This window comes from Delphinus delphis, chromosome 9 (assembly GCF_949987515.2).
Source record: "Delphinus delphis chromosome 9, mDelDel1.2, whole genome shotgun sequence".
Taxonomy (NCBI): Eukaryota; Metazoa; Chordata; class Mammalia; order Artiodactyla; family Delphinidae; genus Delphinus; species Delphinus delphis.
The window spans coordinates 79,354,164-79,378,839 of NC_082691.1; the positions used below are offsets into that span (position 1 = coordinate 79,354,164).

General features: G+C 37.4%; 1 protein-coding gene across 7 annotated transcripts in view; it reads right to left on the reverse strand.

The window, feature by feature from the left end:
- Positions 1-24,676, reverse strand: part of CADPS2 (calcium dependent secretion activator 2) — a 487,000-nt gene that overhangs the window by 156,241 nt on the left and 306,083 nt on the right. For all 7 annotated transcript variants that reach the window (XM_060020810.1, XM_060020806.1, XM_060020805.1 and 4 more), the window contains 4 exons: positions 18,959-19,067; positions 17,715-17,915; positions 6,403-6,539; positions 3,932-4,119 (listed from right to left, as the gene is read on the reverse strand). In XM_060020810.1, the coding sequence (XP_059876793.1) occupies positions 3,932-4,119; positions 6,403-6,539; positions 17,715-17,915; positions 18,959-19,067 (635 nt within the window). The remainder of the gene's footprint in view (positions 1-3,931; positions 4,120-6,402; positions 6,540-17,714; positions 17,916-18,958; positions 19,068-24,676) is intronic.

The following is a 24,676-nucleotide window of genomic DNA, read 5'->3' on the forward strand; positions in this document are numbered from 1 at the left end:
TTTTGAATTTTTGACAGAGGCGGTTCAGGTAATGAGCAAAACGACTCTTTGAGTGTGTGTCTTGACAGATGGAAAGATGATCTTAACAAGAGAATACGGCAAACACTGTAGAAAAGTCAGACTTGACATTGACAGTATTTTTAACGGAAGTCTGTATAAATATGAGATGCCACAGACAGGGATGAGAGAAGCTTATTTTCACAGAGGGAGGTTGCTAAAACCTAGAATATTCTATTAGCAAAGAAATTAAGAATATAATTATTTGCACGCTGAAATATTTCCACTGAGCAACTACCTATTTTTCACGTTTTTCCTCCTCTTACAATTTACATGCTTGTGGCTGGCTGACAAAGGGAAACATACTAGAATAATGACTAATCAATACTGGTAGAGTATTTTATCATTATCCAGGACCTTCACCTTAATATTTCCCCTTTTCCATATAAGAACGCCCATTTCAGAAATGTTAAGTGATTTGCCCAACATGGGTCAGCCCGCAAATTTCAGAGGCAAGATGCAAGTAGAGATCTTTTGCCTCTTTTAATTCTTTCATCGAGACAGCACGACATCTCTGAGTGACATCTGTTAGACTCTAAACATTATAGGAAACATTAGGCCTTTTGGGTTATCTTGGAATATTTCTACCCTAACTGAGGTTCAAATTTCCCTAAAACCTATACTCCTTCCTTTCTTTTTTTCTTAAGTTACATATGACTTAAATGCTGAATCAGAGACTGACTCAAATTTCTATTCTAAAGCACCACCCAGAGATACCTTCATAGGTATATATTTTAACCTGGAAAATGAATTTAATGTGTAATGTTAAGTATAATATATGCACGAATGTATAAACATACCTTACATGGTATTTTACAGTGTACCATCATAAGGAAAACAATAGTTTACAGAATAGAAGTAACTATGGCAACCCACAGGTTCAAATCAGGCTGCCTCCCAGGTGGTGGCAGCAGCTCCCAATGGCCTCAGTAACTTTCCATTAAAATGTGTCTCAAACACATACATTTTGGGGGCACATAAGCTGAATTTTCCACTTAATGTTCTCAATTTAATTTTACCTTTCTGTGTTAATGACTAAAATAATCTGATCATACAGGGCTCTCTGGGTTTGTCTGTTCCACTGTAACCTTCTTACCCTCTTGCATTTCAGAGTGCTGCCTAACACTGGGGGGCCGAGCTTTTGATATCCATTGGTCAGGAGGAATTAAGACAGTGCCCAGAGAGATAAGAGACAGTTTCTACTATTGTACAACAGCCCCTCACTTTGACTATCAAAGGTTAGCCATCTGGTTATTCTCAGGGTCCCCTGCTTGCCCTGGCATCTCACCCAACAGCCACCCCCCCACAAAGTATGCTGAGTGTGGAGGGTTTAGCTTGGGGTAATAGGAAAAGCGACTAAACTCTGTAACATTCCCCTAATTTCCAAGTAAGGCTGAGTTCCATAATGAGGTGAAAGTCTGAAGAGATTCTGAGATTAGGATCGGTCTTATTTTATTGTAGGACGAGAAAAGGCAGCAGTGGGGACTTCAGCAAGTACTTATTCTACACCCACAATATGCAAGGCACTGTGTTAAGGTTTACAGAGGATAATAGGGGAATGAGAAGTAGTTTTTGCTTTTAAAATATGATCTAGTGCAGTAGAAGCAGGCGTGCACGTGTGCGAGTGTGTGTGTGCATACAAGTATACATGATAAAGTTTATAACTACAGGTAAAAGGTTTGTAGTGTTTGCTTGAGTTAACGGAAGTCCTCTTAGAGGAATTTTGTGATATCTGACTGTTTAAAAACTTGAAAAAAGAAACCTTACAGGAAGGATAAACAGGTTGTCTGGGGTAAAGATTATGTCGCGAAGAATACCGGGACTTCAAACGAGGTAGACAGAACATGATGATATTGGAAAAACCCGATACTTGTAATTTATTTTTAATTTGTTAATGAAATGAGAATCACCGAAGGCTTTTGCAAAGGAGTATGGTAAAAGTTAGCCTGTAATTTTGAAGGTGATTGCTAGACTAATGTGGGGAGGAAAAAGCAGTAGAGAGATGAATAAAGGTAGATAAGCAAGAAAAAATAAAGGCCAGAATTAGGGGAGACACAACGGAAATGCTAAAAGACAAATCTGAGGAGTACTGTAAAGACAGAATATTGACATTGGCAACAAAATGGGGCTAGGAGGTAAAAGGGAAAGATAAATGAAAGATGAATGGCCATTACTGGAAGTGATATTAATACAAATAACAAAGTCATTCATTCGTTCACCAAGTATTTACTGAACACTTACTTTGTGCCTGAGTGTTACTTCTTGTCAGGCACTCTGCTAGGAGCTCAGAGAGGTACAGGAGCGGGTTTCACGAGATGATGGATTTAGTTTTAAATGTGGAGAGTTTAAGGCATCAGCAGAAGATTCAAGCTGCCAGTTGTAGACTTAGGAGATCTGTAGCTTAGGAGAATAGTTGGGTTGGAATTATCTGTATGAAGAGAGGTCATACTTGAAGCTGTGGAAAGTGGCAAGATCACCAACACAGAATTTTTCACTGAAGTAGAAAAAAATTCTCAGAAAGAAGAGAGCAAGTTCAAGAACAGACGTGAGAAAATGCCACACTTGGGGTCTGGAGAAACACGAACTATGAGCAAAGAGACGGCAAAAAAAGAGAAGATAATAGAATAAAATAAAAAGAGGAGCGCTGAGATAGCTGCATCAGGGAAAATGAGAAGCATTTACAGAAGCACGGGGACTTGGATATTCCACAGCGTCAACTCTCCCACGAGAGTAAGGAGGGTGGAGCTGGAGAAGGCAATCCATTTCAAGCAGCCTCCGGCAAGTGCGGAGCTGGGGGCCGAACGGGGGAAATGGTGAGAGGAGTTTGGTGGGGAGGAGAAAGAGAACCATGGAGAGGTAGCTTGACGGGACAATAGTACTTAAGACAATGTAAACTATCCCTTCACATTTTTTTGACCACTCACAAGCCAGGCACTGTTCTAAGTGCTTGATACACACGAATGCGTTTAATCCTTATCACAACTTATGATTTGAGAGAGATACTATCTTATGTCTTTCTTAAAGATGGAGAAATAGAGACAGAACTCGATGCAGAAACTTGCCCTACCTCATCTAGTTAGCAAGTATTACCACTCTGTTATCTTGTGCGGCTAGATGAAGCTTAGGCTTGTGGGAAGAAAGGAAATATAAAGGAGGGAGATGGAATAACGGGTGAGGCAAGGTACAAAGGGGATGAGATAAAGGGCATCTCCTTTATGGGAGGAGCCCCGCCTAGCGAAGGTTCCCTGGAACAAGATGGGGAGGAGAGAGGGAGCAAGGTGGAGAGATTTTTAAGGTCAGAGATGCATCGTTGCGGGGGCCTGCATTAGGTGATATTTTGCTCTTTTGGTAAAACAAGAGGTGAGGTCACTGGCTTAGAGTGCTAAAAGGGGATACTTGTTCCTCAAGTGTGGATTAGGGAAGGGGCTGGGAGGAGACTCTACATAAACCCAGTATTTATCTCGCTTTATCGATGAACACTTGTTCCACAGCGGAAAAGCAAGGATCATTAGGTATACACAAACCTGTCAACAAACCCTACCCAGACATCCACATGCATTACAACAGAAATACAGATGACACTTAAGCTGGGCAGACCCTAATACTAGGTGGTACATAAGAACTAAAAGGCGACTTCTAATCTCATAGATTCTCTCTCTCTCTGTTTCAAGTGGCTTTAATGGCAAAAAGAAACATAAAGTGCAGCCCGCCTAAATCACCGGCATATTGATGTACATTTTTCCTTTGTGGGTTTCTTTTTTCCTCTTGCAAGAAGCATTTGCTATTTAAAATCTGTAACTAGGTGATAATAGCATTTTTCTCTCTTCCCAAGTCACCCCTCCACATTTCACTGTGTGTTTGCAAGTAAAAATACCTGTTGCCATGCACATGAGAGGCGCAGAACGCAAAGCTGTAATGAAGCAGGGTTGGGTCAATGACAGCACCGTTTTCTGAATGCTCCATCAGTTCTGTAAGGTAGCAGAGGTGTCTATAACAGCCCCTCACGCCATAACGGGCACAGTACTCATCCAGCACAAAGACCTGGCCAGGGCTAAACCACCCCTGCAAAAGGAAGAACAGAAATATATATATATATTTTTTTTTTTTCTCTTTCTGTACCAGGATTTGCTTTTCTGTAGGCACTCTTAGGCATTATAAGCAGAAGCTGCGTTACAGTGTCTTTTGACAATATTTTTAAAATTAGTAGTATGTTTCCTATTGTTTTCTAAAGAGCGAATGTCATCAATTTTGGAACTGATCTGGGCCACTGACAACGTGAAAGCATCCTGTCTTTATTGCCACAGTGAGGCATGGGCAACCTCTTCTCCTCCACTGTCACTCACAATTAGTCAAATTTATTCACAGCATCTAAACTGTCAGTCACAAAGAATGACATTACAAAAAACGTCAATCTCTATATGAATCAATTAAAAAGAGAATGGTAAAGCAGACCTGATAACTGAAATTGCCTAGTTTCCAAAAGCATTTTATAAAGTGAACTAAGAGAATTTCAGTAAGTCTAGCAGTGGTAAACATGTACTACTTGGGTATTTAAATATTTGGGATATTGTTCTCATTCTATTGTCTTTCTATGACCAATACAACAAAGTTAATGTTTTACAGCAGCAGTTTCTGGTTCTCTTGAAATGAGATGTTAGGATGGGTGTGTATGCTTGGTTAACAAGAGAGGGCCAGGTTAGGTAGAGCTGGTTTATAAAATATTTCAGGGGATTATATGGATTAATTTAAGATAAAAAAGAGAAAGAAGGGGGAATGGAGAGTTTTCAAAGGGGGCAGCATAATTGTGCAAGAGAAGGAAAAGAACAGTGAGAAATACAGAAAGATGAGACTGCAATAAAAATTAACTAAAAAGGAAGAGGAGAAAAAAGAAAACCAGAATACTACTTACTGTGGTGATAGTACAGGCACAGTACCAGACATACTATGTATATATTTAATATTTAGAACCATCATGCATAGTAGTTACTATGACTCCATGTTACAGATACAGAAACTACAGTTCAGAGATAATCAGTGAATTGCTCAAGATGACAGTGCAAATCCGCTGCTGAGCCATGATTTACATCCAGGGTCATCTTGCGCTCAAACACTCTTTCTAATCACACCTACCCTCTAGGTGCAGTTGAAGACACACTGTAGTGTTCTCCTCACACTTCATATGGCACGTGAGGTCATCCACATAATGAAAACGACTTTTGACAGTTCAGGAACTAACCCCACAGAGTGGAATCCCAGAGGAAAGTGTTCTTATTGATGATCAGTCTACGTGTGCTTGTCCACAGAAAGATACATTAGGGTTTTGTGATGACTTGTTTTACTCTCCATGTAATTGTAAAGTTTGGGCTGGATTGGGTTTAAGCTACACAATTACTTGTTGAATAATAGGTACTTAAAAAAGAGTCTATAAATGCATTAACGAACCATCAGCACGATCATGGCAATAAACTGTTTAATTTCTTCCTGTCGACTGAAACATCTCTGATGAGCTGACAGCACATCCTGTCTAAAATCTTATTTTAAAGAGAGTGTAACTTTACTGCATGCAGCTACCATGCTCAGCAGCCAACAGACTAAGTGGTGATAGAAATAGGGATATTCCAGCTGGAGAAATTCCAGAGGAACTGCCATGAACAAAAATCCTTGGATTTAAAGGTACATACGATTTTTAGGCTATAGTTTAATGCCCACATTCTAAGGAGTCAAGCATTCCTTCTAAATGTAAATTATACTTTGTATCCCGAATTTTGGCTGGTTTAAACACAAAGTAGCAGTTTAGCTACTCGATTTAATGCCTTTTTTTTTTAAAGGAAATTCAAATTATCTTTGGAGGGTTAGATGAAACTAAAGCTTTCCTCTGTTACATACAGCCCCTGTCATAGTATTATTTATTGCACTGTTCCTTTTCCCTGTCACTTAGATTGTCTTTCTAGGAACAAAAGAGAGACATGAACAGTATCACCATTAGGTGAGCAGAATTTAAACCTTAAAATGTCTGTACAGGTGTTAGTAAATTCTATCACAGAGGTTTTTTATCTTTAGTAAAGCCTTCTATTTTCATTCCACCTTCTCTGGAGGGACTGAGAAACCACAGTTCAGAGTCTGTTCGCGTCCATTCTCCTGTCTATTGAGTGGCACAGCAGTGGTCTTCAAGTGTATAATTTTCAATTTGGGAAGCAATCGATTGGAATCCTTTATCCCTAACTCCAACTATAGTTATTAAATGAGTCAGGGATAATAAAAGGCTGCTTCATAACAAGTATTTCTCACTTTAAAAAATCTTTCACTCTAACCCATAGGGGACGAGATAGACAGATTTGTACTAACCAAGCAAGAATAGGAATCGTTCAGTCTGTGATCCAATGTCTGCCTCTGGAGTATTCTAAAAAGGAAGGCGTGGTCAAGCTTGCAGGGATTCGCAGAAATAAACTCATCCATACCATGTTTCTGAAAACGGTCTGCATCTGTAAATTCAGAAAGGCATGTCCATTTATTTTTGTACTTTAATAACAGGCAAATGCGGTTTTTGAACAACACAAAATGTATGTCTCATGATAACAGATGACTACTTTCCATTACATAAAATATGATGCCACAAATTCAGCATATAACCATAAAATGCAACATTTTTTGGAGCCTAAATAAAAACGACAGGGAAAAATCTGCCAATCATTTGGAATGAAGAAATTCTATTCACATTCAAAGCTACTTCAAATATCCATCACAGGAATCATCTTTTTTCCCCCTAATTTAAGAAAACTTGATGCATTTGAAGTATACATTTACTGAAGGAACTGCCTGGAAAAGAACCCGGGCCTATTTATAAAGAAAACCGACAACGATGGCTAGAAGCCTGCTTTCCAAATGGCAAACTAGGGCAGAAATGAACATACTAGCTTCAGCTGGATCACTTCCAGTCTTTTTTTTTGTAGGGAGCTTTTAATGGGACCAACTTTAATGTAGAAATGGCAATGAATGCTCTCAGGCTTCAAGTTTAAGAGACATGAAAAAGGGAGCATCATGTTTGTGCAAATATGCAGACAAAGCACAACGTCCCAAATGGCCCTTCAATCAAAAGCCCAAATTTATTGTTCTTTACAGATTGCATCTTTCAACGCCTATAGACCCTGCGGGTTTATCAAAAGGCAAGCTTTTATGATTGCTTTCATTAATGGTATGTTTTGTCAACGTCTTCAATGTGAGTTATTTACTAAGGAGAGAGAGAGAGAGAGAGAGAGAGCGCCACACACCACCCGAAAGGAGTGCTGGGGTGTTACTACATTAGCTCTGTTAGAGATGTCGCGCATATTGGGCAAGCAATCAGTTATCAAGATAAAAGTGGGCTCTCCTCACAGTGGTAGAGCTGAGGCTCCATTGTTCCTTAAAATTCACGGATAGATCTCATTACTGGTCATCACAAGAAGCAGAGTCCTAAATGTAAGCTAAATGCAGTTTTTAAAAATCTATATGGTCCAACCCTAAAACTGCAAAGGAAAGGAGACAAAAGCTTATTGATTAAACCCAATTATAGAGTCAGGCTCATAATAAAACTCAATATTGATCTGTGGACATGATGCTAACATAATCAGTCACATTTAGATATTTAGCCCAGATCATATTGATCCATGTCAAGTTCAACTTTCAGCCATATTTGTGGACGGAAGAACTATATAATTCAAGCTGAAGGGTCTTCAGAATCACATGTAAAAAGAAAAGATACACAAACTAATTTATATCTCACATCAGTGACAGATATCAAGAGGTGAATGCAGCAAGCAAGCAATGAATGGCCATTCATCAATGATGTAAGGGATACAGTTATGGTCCATGGAGAAAGTAGCATATGTATTCTTTTGCATTTAGTAATTACTTATCTGAATGATTAAAGACATTACATGTTGTAATTAGTGTTAGTTGCATGAACACTAAACTAAACTGCTTTTCCTGAACTGAGAAATAAGATAATCCAACTTCTCCTGTATTTTATTCTTATGTCTGATAGTCTTTTAATATAAAGTTAAGTATATGATAATGTGAAATAATATCAAATGTGGAGGAAGAATATTGAAAAATGCAAGGCATACATATTATAAAATCAGAAGATTTTGTATTTTAAAGAATTTATCTTAGAATCTTCATCTCTTCATTTGAGTAAAAAAATCTTTTAGTATCACCTTTATGAAATTAAATTACTAGTTTTATAAAACATCTGCTGAATTTTATTCATTATTTTTTTCACCAGAGAAGGTCATAACAAGAAGTTAAAAATAACACCCATTAATGGTTTATGTGTTGAGAAAAGGATATGTAATAAACTTCAGAGAAAAAAATCCATAATTCTCCTTTTACTATAAAGGTTTGCAGAAAAAAATTCTTATTTTAAAATAATGGGTATACAGTCTTTAAATAAGATACACAAGTTTCTGAAAAAAACTGAGTCTATAGTTCATTCCCATAATTAAATCATATTTTCAAAAATAAAGGTACTTTATGAATTATCTTCCTTATGAAATATAACTCATGAAATATAACTTATGAAATATAACTTATGAAAGTTATATTTATGAATATATATGAAATATATATTTCCTTATGAAATATAACTCAAAACCATATATTATTTAATGTGAGAAACCTTTCCAAATCACACACATAAAAGGAAAGTACTTTTCTAGCAAACAGTATTACTGATAAAAATAATATTTATGATAGCAATTTAAGTCACAAACATAGAATGTACATTGACGGTGAAAAAACATACAGGCAAACAAACCTACTAAAATTTTTATTAAAAACAGCAACAACAACCTACAATCTCTTCAGGGATGTAAATTCTATGATAGTGAAATGTACTTTCTATGCCATCTGATCAGCACAATTCAAAATATTTTATGTAAATAAACTTCACCATGCACTATTTTACCATTAGTTTCCATGAATTTATGAATAAAAATAAATTAGAAAGACAATAAATTAGAAAGGTTTCCCTGTGTGGGAAACCTTTCATTTTAAAATCCTCTCATGAACTAAAGTAAAATAGGAAAATAATTATCATTAAAATAGCTAGTGTCTTATTTTTATAAAAGAATATTTTCATAAAGTTTTCTCTTAGCATAACATGTCTTTATTAACTGTGAGGGTAACACAGAGTTATCATCTGGGTCAAATGGAAAACATGCTTTCAATCAATTACATAACCAAATCCAAGGCTTGGAGACTTGCTTTAAAACTGAGTTACACTCGATCATCTTCAATTCATGTTCACCATAACACAGAATTATGGTGATGAGTCTTAAACGGAAAATTATTCATGGCACTAATCAAATGTTCAATGACAACTCAGCTCAGTTCAGTTTGTCTTCTGAAACAATATAAGGAAATCATCGAAAGAAGCCAACAAGATAAGAGCTAAAACAATGTACTGTAAAACTGTCATATATTGTGATGATTAACCTGCAGACTAAGTACAGATGTTGGACATGATAAATGAGGGTACTGGTGGAGAGTTTCTATGGTAACAGTTGGATACATGCTCCAGCGTCTTTAGGTAGTACTCTCACCAGGTGTGGTAAAAGTGGGTGGAATAAAACCCAAATTGAGAAGGATTACTATTGGCTATAGATTTAAGAAATTATAGAGGCTTTATTCAAATGGGACCTGAAAATTTAAGTTTTTCATTAGGGTAATAGCTATTGGAAGTCAAGAGAAAAGAATAATTAGCAGGTTCACAGTATCAATTTAAACAGTTAACAACGACTTGAAAATAGCTAGCATAGAAAACCATGTGAGGTCTACTAGCAAGCTGGCAGGTCCCACTGTGGTGGGAGGGCTATTTGGTGGGCATTGACCACAGCCAGCTCCTATGTGCTCAGGAACCCGAATCCCAGGAAGGGTACCTAAGTCAGAAATCAGAATGTGAGAAGGGTAAAAATTAACTGAAATGTTTCTCTTTCCTTTGCAACTAATTCTAAGGATGCTACATGTTTTTCTTTTTCTTTTCTTTCCTTACCTTTCCTTTTCTTTCCTTCCCTTCCCTTCCCTCCCCTTCCTTTCTTTCTTTCTTTCTTTTTTTTATTGCTGTTCCTGGTGGTGTGAGAGATTAGGGATACAAAAGGGAAAGGGGAAGAAAAAGAGAGTTGGAGGAAGGGGCAAGAACAGGACGGCACCGTAGAAGAGGAGGTCATTTATCAGCCTTCTGAGACCACTCAGGTGCTTGGTCCCAGGCCTGGGACTCCAGTACCAAAAGGACTAAGAAGACGGTGCTGCTAGCTAAGAGCCTGTCTTCTCTGCAAAACCTTGAGCTCAACTAAGCAGCAAATGAACCTTTGAAATACAATAACTTGTTTTAAAATTATCCTATGTTCAGGAGTTTGCCTGTAGCTGCATTTACCACTACCCACCCCAATTAGAATTTCCTTTTAGCACCAACTCTCACTGAGCTTGAAAATTTACAGCAAGTTAAAAGTGGCACAGAGAAGTACCACTTCTCTTTTTAGAGCACCCATATAGACTTCAATAGGAAAAGTTTAAATGTTTTAAAATTTTATGTAGATTATCTTGTTGGTATGTTCACATACATATGGTTTATGCTGAAGACCTAACAATAAAGGTTGGTAGATATATTCATGAGGGGTCTGTTCATGCCTCTATTATTGACCCAAATAATTTCTTAGCTTGTTTTCGTTAATTGATTAAAAATGAATGTATGGATTTACACATCTTACTTTCTGCAGCAAATAACAAATAAATAATACTTATATATGATGACAATCTTAATCAACACATACAGACCTATAATCATAGGCAAAGTACACAGATATTCAACATTTATTTGAAATAATATATTCAATATAAAGTAGGATATACTTTACTGATGAAGGGTGAAATTTAACTTATTAGATCAATCAAGAGAATTAACTTATAAAGTTAAATAAGTTTACAGTCTGATTTAAGAATTTTTTAAAAGTTTGGCTAAAATTGAAAAGAAGGTAAGTACTCTGGTTCATTTTTGACATTGACTTATTATTGAAAGTCAACTAGTACTGTGTTGTATTGTATTATGTAACATACACATTATATGTGTGAGAGGAAAATGTAAAAAAGAAAAAGGTGCTTGCACAGTATTTTGTTTGGGGACAGCAAAGAAGGACAGTTTAAACAACGTCATCCATCTGGCAAGAGGCAGACGGAAGCAGAAAAACTCAACAGTACTCCCCCAACCACACTCCAATTTACCCTTTTCCTTAGAATTTCTGTAGACCTTGAAAGTCAAAGAAATATGGATGTAGAATAGATAGACTTACTGGATAAATCTATAAATACACACCATTATATATACTTTTTAAAAGATAATAAGGTTGTATCCTAATAAGTTAGATTTCATAAATTTATTATTTTGATCTGACTATCCCTAACCATTTGGTATGCTTGGATTTAAAAATGAGCTTTTCTTTTTAAAGTTATAACATAGATTGTAGAAATTCAGGCAAGAGAGGCAATGAATTAGCAACCAATCCCTCCAATTAAACGCATCCAATGTAAATATTTTAGGTATCATTCTACATATATTTAAAAATCTTTTTTAATAGAGTGAAAAGAGCATCACATATATAATTTAGCATTTTTCTACTAAACATTACAGAGAATTTTTTGCATGCTGTTGTTAACACCTTCATAGCCATTTCCTTTATGACCACATGAATGATAGATATTAGTTTGTTTCTACTTTCCTGTTGTGGCAAAAATAAACATTTCTGTTTCATAAATGGTAAAGTTAATGTAAATATTCCAGGTTTGCCTAGAAAGCAGTATCATGATTCCATAAACAAGATCATGATATTACTTTAAAAAATCTTATCATTATATGACAAATCCACAGCCAACATCATACTCAATGGTGAAAACCTGAAACCATTTCCTCTAAAATCACGAACAAGACAAGGATGCCCACTCTCACCACTATTATTCAACATAGTTTTGGAAGTTTTAGCCACAGCAATCAGAGAAGAAAAAGAAATAAAAGGAATCCAAATCAGAAAAGAAGAAGTAAAACTGTCACTGTTTGCAGATGACTATACATAAAGAATCCTAAAGATGCTACCAGAAAACTACTATACATAAAGAATCCTAAAGATGCTACCAGAAAACTAGTAGAGCTAATCAATGAATATGGTAAAGTAGTGGGATACAAAATTCCTGAACAGAAATATCTTCCATTCCTATATACTAATGATGAAAAATCTGAAAGAGAAATTAAGGAGAAACTCCCATTTACCACTGCAGCAAAAAAAATAAAACTAGGAATAAACCTAGGTTTATTCCTACCTAAGGAGTAAACCTAGGAATAAACCTACTTAAGGAGACAAAAGACCTGTATGCAGAAACTATAAGACACTGATGAAAGAAATTAAAGACAATACAAACAGATGGAGAGATACACCATGCTATTGGATTGGAAGAATCGACACTGTGAAAATGACTATACTACCCAAAGCAATCTACAGAGTCAATGCAATCCCTATCAAACTACCAATGGCATTTTCCACATAACTAGAAGAAAAAATTTCACAATTTGTATGGAAACACAAAAGACCCCGAATAGCCAAAGCAATCTTGAGTAAGAAAAATGGAGCTGGAGGAATCAGGCTCCCTGACTTCAGACTATACTACAAAGCTACAGTCATCAAGACAGTGTGGTACTGGCACAAAAACAGAAATATAGCTCAATGGAACAGGATAGAAAGCCCAGAGATAAACCCACGCACAACTGGTCACCTTATCTTTGATAAAGGAGGCAACAATGGAGAAAAGACAGCCTCTTCAATAAGTGGTGCTGGGAAAACTGGACAGCTACATGTAAAAGAATGAAATTAGAACACTCTTTAACACCATATACAAAAATAAACTCAAAATGGATTAAAGATGTAAATGTAAGGCCAGACACTATAAAACTCTTAGAGGAAAACATAGGCAGAACACTCTACGACATAAATCATAGCAAGATCCTTTTTGACCCACCTCCTAGAGAAATGGAAATAAAAATAAGCAAATGGGACCTAATGAAACTTAAAAGCTTTTGCACAGCAAAGGAAACCATAAACAAGATGAAAAGACAACTCTCCAAATGGAGGAAAATATTTGCAAATGAAGCAACTGACAAAGGATTAATCTCCAAAATATACAAACAACCCAATCCAAAAATGGACAGAAGACCTAAATAGACATTTCTCCTGAGAAGATATACAGATTGCAAACAAACACATGAAAGGATCCTCAATATCACTAATCATCAGAGAAATGCAAAGCAAAACTACAATGAGGTATCACCTCACACTGGTCAGAATGGCCATCATCAAAAAATCTACAAACAATAAATGCTGGAGAGGGTGTGGAGAAAAGGGAAACCTTTTGCACTGTTGATGGGAATGTAAATTGATACAGCCACTATGGAGAACGGTATGGAGGTTCCTGAAAAAGTAGAACTACCATACGACCCAGCAATCCCACTACTGGGCATATACCCTGAGAAAACCTTAATTCAAAAAGAGTCATGTACCACACTGTTCATTGCAGCTCTATTTACAACAGCCAGGACATGGCAGCAACCTAAGTGTCCATTGACAGATGAGTGGATAAAGAAGATGTGGCACATATATACAATGGAATATTCCTCAGCCATAAAAAACAACGAAACTGAGTTATTTGTAGTGAGGTGGATGGACCTAGAGTCTGTCATACAGAGTGAAGTAAGTCAGAAAGAGAAAAACAAATGCTGTATGCTAGCACATATATATGGAATCTAAAAAAAAAAAAAGGTTTTGATGAACCTAGGGGCAGGACAGGAATAAAAACACAGACATAGAGAATGGACTTGAGGCCACAGGGAGGGGGAAGGGTAAGCTGGGATGAAGTGAGAGAGTGGTATGGACATATATACACTACCAAACGTAAAATAGATAGCTAGTGGGAAGCAGCCGCATAGCGCAGGGAGATCAGCTCGGTGCTTTGTGACCACCTAGAGGGGTGGGATAGGGAGGGTGGGAGGGAGACGCAAGAGGGAGGGGATATGGGGATATATGTATACATATAGCTGATTCACTTTGTTATACAGCAGAAACTAACACAACATTGTAAAGCAGTTATACTCTAATAAAGATGTTACAAAAAATCCCATCATTACAAAAAATTTAATATAGTGAAGCAAAAAATATCATAAAAATACTTACCCTTACCAGCTATATAGGTCAGCAAAGAAATGAAAAACATATTTAAAAATTTAAATAAATGTTTAGAAACGTTTATTTCGAGTCATTTTAATTTCATGTTATTTTCTCAGTTTCCACTAATGACTCTAAAAGTTGTTCTTCCGAGAGATGATCAAGAAAGAGAAAAATAAATAATACAGAAGCCAAGGAAGGGAGGAAAATACTAAAGGGAAAACTACTCTCTGGGGCAGTCAAGTCGCATCTGTGATGAAGGTCATGGTCAGTAGCTCATTTGGATGAGATAGAAACAGATTTTTCTTTCTTCTTTCCTTTTCTTTCTCTCTTTTTTTTTTCTTTTTTCTTTTTTAAAGAAAGGTAAAACAGCATGGTCTGCTCTGACAGAAAACTTTACTAAGAGCCTGGAATACAAGAAAGCTCTTAACGTGACTGGAACAGTTTGGCTTTTTAGAACAAATTTAGCTTTTTTAAAACAATTTTATCAAGGGGCTAGAAAATTCAGTTCCACTTAGCCTGATCAACACTGCCTTGACAACACATTGTTATCTAATAGAAAGGTTTTGCTAGAAAGAAATTATACGGCTATCTGAATAAACTGATTATTAGATCCTTTACTCAGTAATTCTGTATCATGTAGTCATGATATCAATGTTCTAGACCAGTGGTTCCTGTCCACTTTTCTTGCCATTGTGTGTAAGATGGTTGATATCCTTTATGATACCAGCACAATCCTTGGGTATTCCTTGCACACAAGATGTAAAGAAAAAATACTGGAACACAAGTGAATGAGGGAAACATTTTCACAAAAATAATTTTCAAGTCACCCGAACTCGGCAGTTCTCAAATGGGGTAAACCTTCTCCACCTTTTCCCCTGTCCCCTGGAACATTTGACAATGTCTAGAGATATTTTTGGTCGTTAGACCTGGGGGGGGGCAGTGCGATCAGGTGCTACAGGCAGCTAGTGTGTAGGAGACAGGGATGATAGTAAACATCCTATAATACACAGGACAGCCCTCCCCGCAACCCCTGAAACAAAGAATTATCTGGCCCAAAAGGATAGTCTTGCTGAGATTGAGAAACACTGCTCTAACGAAGAAAACAATCACTCTGCTTCTGATTAAGACAGTGTCATGAACAACAGATTAAACTTCCTACCTGAAACCACTAAAAATTCATGTAAAAATATTTTTTAAAATGTTCTCAAAATTTTGGACATCGTGCAACATAGGAGAGTGATTCCTAAGAGGTGGGGAAACAAATGAGATGAGCCTTTTAGTTGCCCCAGGAGAAACTTTCAAAGCTGTGGCTCAGGGAAGGAGAACCCAGGGAGAGCCAGTGGTCTCCCTGAGTTGAAAAGATGGAGTTGACAGTTCCGGAAGGCCAAGGCTGCTGGAGTTTGCAGGAAAGACTACTGTTCCCTCTCGCTGCCCCGTTTCGTATTCAAATGAATACTGACCACCTCACGCAAGGGAGGCAACAATACGAGGATGGGGAAAGAACCACCCTAAAGGATTAGACGGGCCAATGCCCCAGATTCACAGAGCCTGGAGCATCACACAGAGCCTGGAGCAGTGCTTGTTCCCAACAGCCAGGAAATAAAACCTCAAAGTTCACTGGTCAGCAGTTGGGGTCTTTAAGAATAGTCTTGGTACAGAACTGGAGACAATTAACCAAAACCACACCAAGGCTGGGCTTCCCTTGTGGCGCAGCAGTTGAGAGTCAGGTGGCACGGGTTCGTGCCCCGGTCCGGGAAGATCCTACATGCCATGGAGTGGCTGGGCCCGTGAGCCATGGCCGCTGAGCCTGCGCGTCCGGAGCCTGTGCTCCGCAACGGGAGAGGCCACAACAGGGAGAGGCCCGCGTACCGAAAAAAAAAAAAAACCTACACCAAGGCACATTATAATCAAATTGCTCAAAACCAGTGATTAAGAGAAAATCTTTAAAGCAGCTTGAGAAAAAAACCACATTATATACAGAGGAAGAAACAAAAATGATAGCACATTTCTCATCAGGAGAAAAAAAAGCAAGTTAGCAGAGAGTGGAGCAAAGTCTTTAAAGTACTGAAAAGAAGCATCTTTCCAAGTGAAGGTAAAATAATGACATTTTCATATAGAAAAAAGCTGAAAGCACTACAGAAAAGTCAAAGGAAGTCCTTTCAGAAGTGAACTATCTCTATAAGAGAATACAGAGTGCTAGGAATGGTAGCTACACGGTTGAGTATACAACATTTTCTCTTATTATTTAAATTTCTTTAAAAGGTAATTGACTGTTTAAGGCATAATAATAATATCAATGTATTGTGGGGTTTACAACATTTGTAGAAGTAAGATGTATGACCAGAAGTGTGCAGGGGCCAGGAAGGGAGATATGGACGTATACAATTGTGAGATGCATATACTACGTATAAAGCACCAGCATCACTTGAAGATGGATCGGGATAAGTTTAAAGGTGTACACTTCGAAGCCTAAAGCATGCAGGAATCTGGAGTTGAGCTCATATTCCATCTTTATTTGGCCTAAAGTACCTTTGTTTAAGATGTCTAAATGTAATACTATCGGGTGTCTAAAAAAGAACAGAAAATAGTTATGTGCTGCAGGAAAAGTATGAGAAGAGAGAAGAAACTAAAGAGAGAAGAAAATAATGAATGTCAAAATGCTGCTCCCTGGAGAAGAATCTTGAGAGTAGAAGGGTGTTGAATGAAAAGTTCCAATTTGAGCTTACAGTTAAAGACAAACTGATTTATTATATTACAGAAGGAACCAGAGAAGTTTTAAAAAGGAATATAACAAGTGAAAACATTTGGTTTAATGATTATTAAAGCTACATTTGAAAATGTTTCTATCATTATTACATAATTTGTTATTAATTACTTGTAAATTAAAATGAAAAATTTAGTTCTTAATGATTTACATTAGCATCGAGAAAATGGCATGAATATAAAGGTATCTAGAAAAAGAAAGTTGCCTTGATGACTTTTTTTTTCCGACCTACAACAGAAAGTAGGCCTATTATCCTTTTGGTTTGTTAGGAACAACTCTAGAAAGTTATGGTCCATCATTTTGGTATTCTGGAATCTTAATGCCAGTTTGATTTTGCAATACTTTTCCCATTTCAATAGAACACGTTAAGTTAAAATTACAGTAAGTTAAAATCAATTTTCTTTTATGCTCTTGAGATTCCCAGAGACATCCCAGTGCTTGGCAAATTCATGACTGGAAATCATAGGCACCATTTATTCCAGGTTTGTCTGAAAAATTAGATAACTGATTCTATGACTACTAAAATGAACTATTCTTATTCAATTAGGAATCAGTTAATGATGTAAACTATAATACTGAACAAATTTGACTCAGGCAATTTCATATCTTATTAAGGTTATTAATTGATAATCAAATTATTTTTCAACCAAACTTACAAAGTTGAGCATCTGCATGGAGAGTTCCTCCTTTAGGATTCAGCTTCTGGGCCTGAACTGCAGGAATGGGTTTGTACGACTGACCTGTGGCCCTATACATGGCCTGAACCCACAATATTCTATCCTGTTCATCCTCACTTGCAAATATTACAGTGTCTCCTTCTTTAACAGCATTGAAGAACATCTGACCACCCTGAAGGCCTGTGGAGGAAAAACAAAGACATTGTTTAAAATGTACACAATTGGCAGATTTTGAGCTCAATGCCTTGAATCATTTTCAGTTGAGGATCAAATCCAGAATCCAAGAATTGAAGGAAAACAATAAGGCGACGCTACACACTTCCATATCACTTTGGAAATTAAAATTAGCTTAGGGAACCTTTCGTAACAAAGCAGCATTCTGCAAGACATACAAACCTACCCCAAAGGAATGCATAGCAAAGTCTGATATTCCATGTCGGAGAAGAAAGTCATTATCTGCCGGCACATTCCTCATTCTATATGCAGGAGATATATATGACCAGTTTAGCAGTAAAAAAAAATACAGGCAAGACAAAAATGATACTTACGTTGCATGGAATTTTACTTTTGCAAAATTCTTTCACAGAGAAGATATTTTGCATTTTAAGTGATCGATCGGTGAATGGGATCACTGACTTCTATTTTTAATCTATAATAATTTCTTAATCTATTCATTAGTATCTCTATATTTCTTAACCTCACTTTATTAATTTCATTAATCTCCATATATTCATTCATTCATTCGTTCACTTATTCATTCACTCACTCATCTCAAGCACTGAGTGTCCAGTACTATACACAGCATTAATATATTAGGAGGGAGGGAGAGAAGGACAAGAATGTGATGCTGGGGAGAAAATTAGTAGTATATAATATACAGTTATTCATTAGCTATTTCTTTCCCTGTTTCTGTCTCTTGTACCTTTTGCTTTTCAGTAAAGAAGTTTCTGAAAGCACTGCTGATATTTCTCATATAATTTCCCCGTTACAGTAACTTTCACATATTTCATCCTTGTACTGAGATAACAGAGATAATGAGTTATGGCTAAAACTAAGTAGCCTCATAAAGATATAATTCAAATCCTATCAAATCTTGTCTAGGTATATAAATGGAATATGTACCATTCACTGAATGGAGTTTGAAATGGAGAATAGACACAGGATATTTATGACAATTTCATGAATACATGAGAGGCAGGGAAAGTGATTCAACTAAGAATTACCTGGGTGGGGATCTGTGTAATCCACAGTGTATCCTTCAAGCTGCATTAATTCTTGTGGTTCAGACTTTTTTTCTCTATAACTGCACATAGCAAAGGTGTATTGGCTAACCTGCATGAGAAAAAAAGTTTACATATTGGTTACATTAATTTTTTTTTTTTTTTTTTTTTGCGGCACGCGGGCCTCTCACTGCTGTGGCCTCTCCCGTTGCAGAGCACAGGCTCCGGACGCGCAGGCTCAGCGGCCATGGCTCACGGGCCCAGCCTTTCCGCGGCGTGTGGGATCTTCCCGGACCGGGGCACGAACCTGTATCCCCTGCATCGGCAGGCAGACTCTCAACCACTGTGCCACCAGGGAAGCCCCTACATTAAATTTATCTTCTAGTTTTTTCTTTATCAGAAGACTCTTTGACCAAAAAAACCCCAAACATATGATCTGCATATAAATTATTAAATGTTCACATTTTTTAAACCTTGCTCAGAGATTAAGCACCTTTCATTTATCAGCTTGCAGTTAGGCCTTTCATGCCTATGACCCAGCATTTCCCAGTTTGATGACCTGCTGGCCAAGATTCCATGAGCTATTTATTAACAGAAGAGCCATAAAAAAAATAGTTGTGTTAAAAATAAGTTTGGGACCATAAAACTTCTAGAGGGAGACATAAGCAGAACACTCTGACATAAACTGCAGCGATATTTTTTTTTGATCTGTTTCCTAAAGCAAAGGAAATAAAAGCAAAAATAAACAAATGGGCCTTAATTAAACATAAGCTTTTGCACAGCAAAGGAAACCATCTACAAAATGAAAAGACAACCTACTGAATAGGAGAAAATATTTGCAAATGATATGACCGATAAGGGATTAATATCCAACATAAAAACAGCTCATACAACTCCATATCAAGAAAACCAAACCGCCTGATTAAAAAAGTGGGGAGAACACTTGAATAGACATTTTTCCGAAGAGGACATGCAGAGAGCCAACAGGCACGTGACCAGATGCTCAACATCGTTAATCATTAGGGAACTGCAAATCAAAACCTCAGTGAGGTATCACGTCACACCTGTCAGAATGGCTATCTTCAAAAAGACCACAAACAAAAATGTTGGAGAGGATGCAGAGAAAACGGAACCCTTGTGCACTGGTGGTGGGAATGTAAATTGGTGCAGCCACTGTGGAGAACAGTATGGAGGTTCCTCAAAAAACTAAAAATAGAACGACCCAGCAATTCTACTCCTGGGTATATATCTGAAAAAAAAAAAAAACCCCACACAAAAACCCACTAATTCAAAAAGATACATGCACCCCAATGCTCCTAGCAGCATTATTCACAATTGTCAAGGTATGGAAGCAACCTAAGTGTCCAGAAAGAGATGAACAGACAAAGAAGATGTGGTTTATATACACAATAGAATACTACTCAGCCATAAAAAAGAATGAAAATTTGCCATTTGCAGCAATATGGATGGACTTGGAGGGCATTATGCTAAGTGAAATAAGGCAGAGAAAGACAAACACTGTATGATATAATTTACAGGTGGAATCTAAAAAATACAACAAACTAATGAATATAACAAAAAGAGCAGCCGTCTCACAGATACAGAGAACAAACTAGTGGTTACCAGTGAGGAGAGAGAAGGGGGGAGGGGGAGGGGATTAAGAGGTACAAACTACTATGATTAAAATAAGCTACAAGGTTATATTGTATAACACAGGAAGATAGTCAATATTTTATAATAACTATAAATGGAGTATAACCTTTAAAAACTGTAAATCACTATATTGTACACCTGTAACTTATATAATATTGTACATCAACTACACTTCAATTAAAAAAAAGTTTGGGAATCATCAGGTTAAATAAAGACAAACAGGCTTCTTTTACTGCAGGTTCTTTACGGCCTTTAATATGCTAATACACATTGTGAATCTCCAAGAACAAGACAGATTATGAGCATTCTCAAACATACAATCATGGAACCACATTTTCAAGCACACATATTTCAAGACTTAACCAAAGTAAGAAAGATCTTAATAAGTGTTGGAAATTTATTGGGCCACATAGCCAACCCCACAGGAAGGTCCACGGTGGAGTTAAGGTTTTAGGCAGCCAGGGACTCAACATGGCCAAAGTCTGCTGTCTCTCTGCTCTGCTTCTCTTGAGGAACTGGCTTCATGTTCTTACCCTGAAGTCTCACTGGGCTAGAACCGTAGCTGCCAACAGCTCCGCAGCCACCTCTGATTGCCTCAGCTTAGGTGTAAGGCCGTATGTGGACCATTCACTGTGGCCAAGGGGCAAAAGTACCACTGTTAGCCCAGTCTGGGTCTGTGGCAATGACTACTGAATGTTACAATGGGCAGGCTCTTAGAAGTTCTCCCAAAGCAGTGGGGGGGAGGTGCTGCTCCGAGCAGGAGAAAAAGATGTCTGGTGGATTGATACCTAATTGCAAAATTTCCTACAACACAGGTTTCCAGGGAAGACACTTTGCTTAATGAGAGTTCCCTTTCCCACTTCTGAACAGAAATTAAAACTAAGGAAACATAAGCACACCTTTCAGTAGATGAAGATTACTTAAAGAGGATTGAAAAAGGAACTAATTAGGAAAGAAAAAAAATAGATTACATGAACTAACACTAAAATTAAGAACGTCTCCTCATTAAAGGATACCCTGAAGAAAGTAAAAAGGTGTATGCAAAGTATATATTCAACAAAGAACTAATATCAATGTGGGGTGATTTGTAGATAAGAGCAAAAACTGAGGTTACTTGGAGAAGAGGAAATTCTGCCTCAAGACTGCAGCATTAACTCCTGCCTGAGTTTCTAGCCTGCTGGCCTTTCTGGAGAACCCTGACTGATACCAAAAGACTTATGATGGATTATGAACACTTGATCCAGCCAATTTCCTTCCAGGAACTTACCCAAGGAAACAAATGGACAAATACTCAAAGATGCATGTGCAGTGTGTTCACGGCAGCATTGCGTATGAGAAAAAACTGGAAAAACCAACAGTGGTTTGATTAAATACATTATGGTATAACCATACAGGAGTATAATGCCACACAGCCACTGAAAGAAATATGACGGGTTTTTTTTTTCTGGACATGAAACTATTTCTAAGATATAACATGAAGAGCGGATTTAAAAAATGTAGAGTGTGCTTTTTTTGGTAAACACTCTATATACATATGAATAGAAGGCTGTATACTGAAACTATAAATAGTGATTATTATTAGATAGTACAATTATAGGTCATTTAAAGTTACTTTTTTCAGTGTTTAAAGTTTTTTTTCAAAGAATATTAATTACTTTATAATGAGACTTTTTCTATTTTGGGAAAAAAACCAAAGCCTTGTTTGGGAACAGCGAGTCCAATAACTTGAGACACTTGCAGTTCTTACTACTCTTAGACTTCCTTTTCTTTTTGCTTTCCGTATCTTATAGATGGCCAATGAATCCACTTTCTCACCTGCATATGCCTAAGGCTTACAGATGAAACCCACTGGCTCCCATCGGAGCTTCAGTTTCTTTGTGTAAAAAGGTATGACTGTGGGTGTTTCTTTAGGGGGTGTTGGTAAGTGGTAAACTGTAACATTATACTTCCATTATTTATTCTGAAAAGCAACTCACTCTCTTACTTAACTTAGTCCAAAATCCCACCATTCTTCCATAAAGTGATTTAACATAGTGTTAGCTTAAAAATATTATGAAATATTTCAAGCGTAAAAAACATGATAATATATTAACATGTATATACCCCCCATTCAGCTTTGTTCAATCATAACTTCTTATACATATATATACATATATATATACATATATATATATATGTATATATATGCTTTAAGCCCCCACCCCCGACCCCAGCTCCTTCGGACAGAAAAAGTTAATGCCTACATATTACACCTACTCAAACCCATTTCCTTTTCTCTCTCCCCAGAGGTAATCATTATGCTGAATTTTGTGTTTATTATTTCCACTCATGCTTTAAAACTTTTATTTTACATGTAAGTTCTTGTAGGTTCCTGGACCTAGTTCCAACCTGTGTGTGGGGAGAGGGTGAGGGGTGGTTTCTACACCACCAAACAATGCTCTGGACAGCAGCTGGTCTTCCTACAACTTAACTCAATTGTGATACTATCTGCCAGGAGATAGCATCAGATTCCACAGGTGAAGGGTTCAGTCTGAAAAGCTTGCCCTCCCATTCCCCCCCTACTTGAGATGCCAGTTGCAAGCCTAGGTTGTTTACCTGTGCTCTGGTCAACCGGTTACAGACTGGAGGTTCCCATGACCCCCTCCTGTACTTCAGAGGCCAGTTGCAAGTCCAAGTTGTTACCTGTACTTCTGACCAAATGGCTATAGATCAGAGGTTCCCAGTATTGCCCCACACACCCCCTCGGGTTCAATTAATTTGCTAGAGAGACTGATAAAACTCAAGAAACCCATTTACTTACTAGATCACAGGCTTATTATAAAAGAATATAATTCAGGAAATGCCAGATGGAAGAGATGCATGGGGCGAGGTATGGAGAAACAGTGAGGAGTGTCCATGCTCTCTCCCAGCACTCCATTCTCCCCAGATCTCCATGTGTTCACCAACCTGGAAGCTCTCTTGAACGCCCTCCTTTTGGGTTTTTGAAGCTTCATTACATCGACATGATTGATTAAATCACTGATCACTGGAGATTTATTCAACCACCAACCCCTCTGCCTGCCCCAGAGGTCAGGGTGGGTGGGACTGAAAGTTCCAGCCCTCTAATCCTGTGGTTGTTTCTCCTGACAACCAGCCTAAGGTGCTTCCCAAAGTCACTGCATCAACATAACACCTTTATCACTCTCATTACTTAGGAAACTCTCAGGGTTTTAGAAGCTCTGTGTTAGAATGGGGATGATGGCCAAATATCTATTTCTTTTGCTTTTAACTCATCTCCTAAGTGTAGAAAACTGAGTGCTTTGCTTCTTTCACCAGCTCCCATCTTATAAAGCAGTGCTCATTATATGCTAATTCTACCTTATTTTAGTCATAAATAAGGTAATACTTAATTATACTTAAGTATACTAAGTACACTTAATACTTAGTATTAAGTAATACTAAATATTACTGTACTAATACTATTATTAATATACTAATATTAACATTTAGTCAGAAAATATTCATTATCAAATATGTTATCTTATCTAGTCAATATTTATTTGCCCTTGTCCTTTTCCTTTTTTAATTTTTATTTATTTATTTTGGCTGCGTTGGGTCTTTGTTGCTGTCTGTGGGCTTTCTCTAGTTGCAGCGAGCAGGGGCTACTCTTGTTGCGGAGCACGGGCTCTAGGCACGTGGGCTCAGTAGTTGTGGCACACGGGCTTAGTTGCTCCGCGGCGTGTGGGATCTTCCTGGACCAGGGAAGGAATCTGTGTCCCCTGCATTGGCAGGCAGATTCTTATCCACTGCTCCACTAGGGAGGCCCTCGCCCTTGTCTTTACCCATATTTTTTTTGTGACCATTATTTCTTGAATTACACTCCATCATTCTGAGTTCAGTTTCCTTCTTCCTTCCTTTTAGCAAAAGCTGAGTCAGTTTTTCTTTTTCTTTTAAAATGTCTTTAATTCTCCCTTACTTATTAATGATGGTTTAGTTGATTATATATAGTATTTTAGGCTAGTAATCTTTCAGCACTTTGAAGATACTACCCCATTGTCAGAAGGCTTATATATCTAAGTTGAAAAGTCT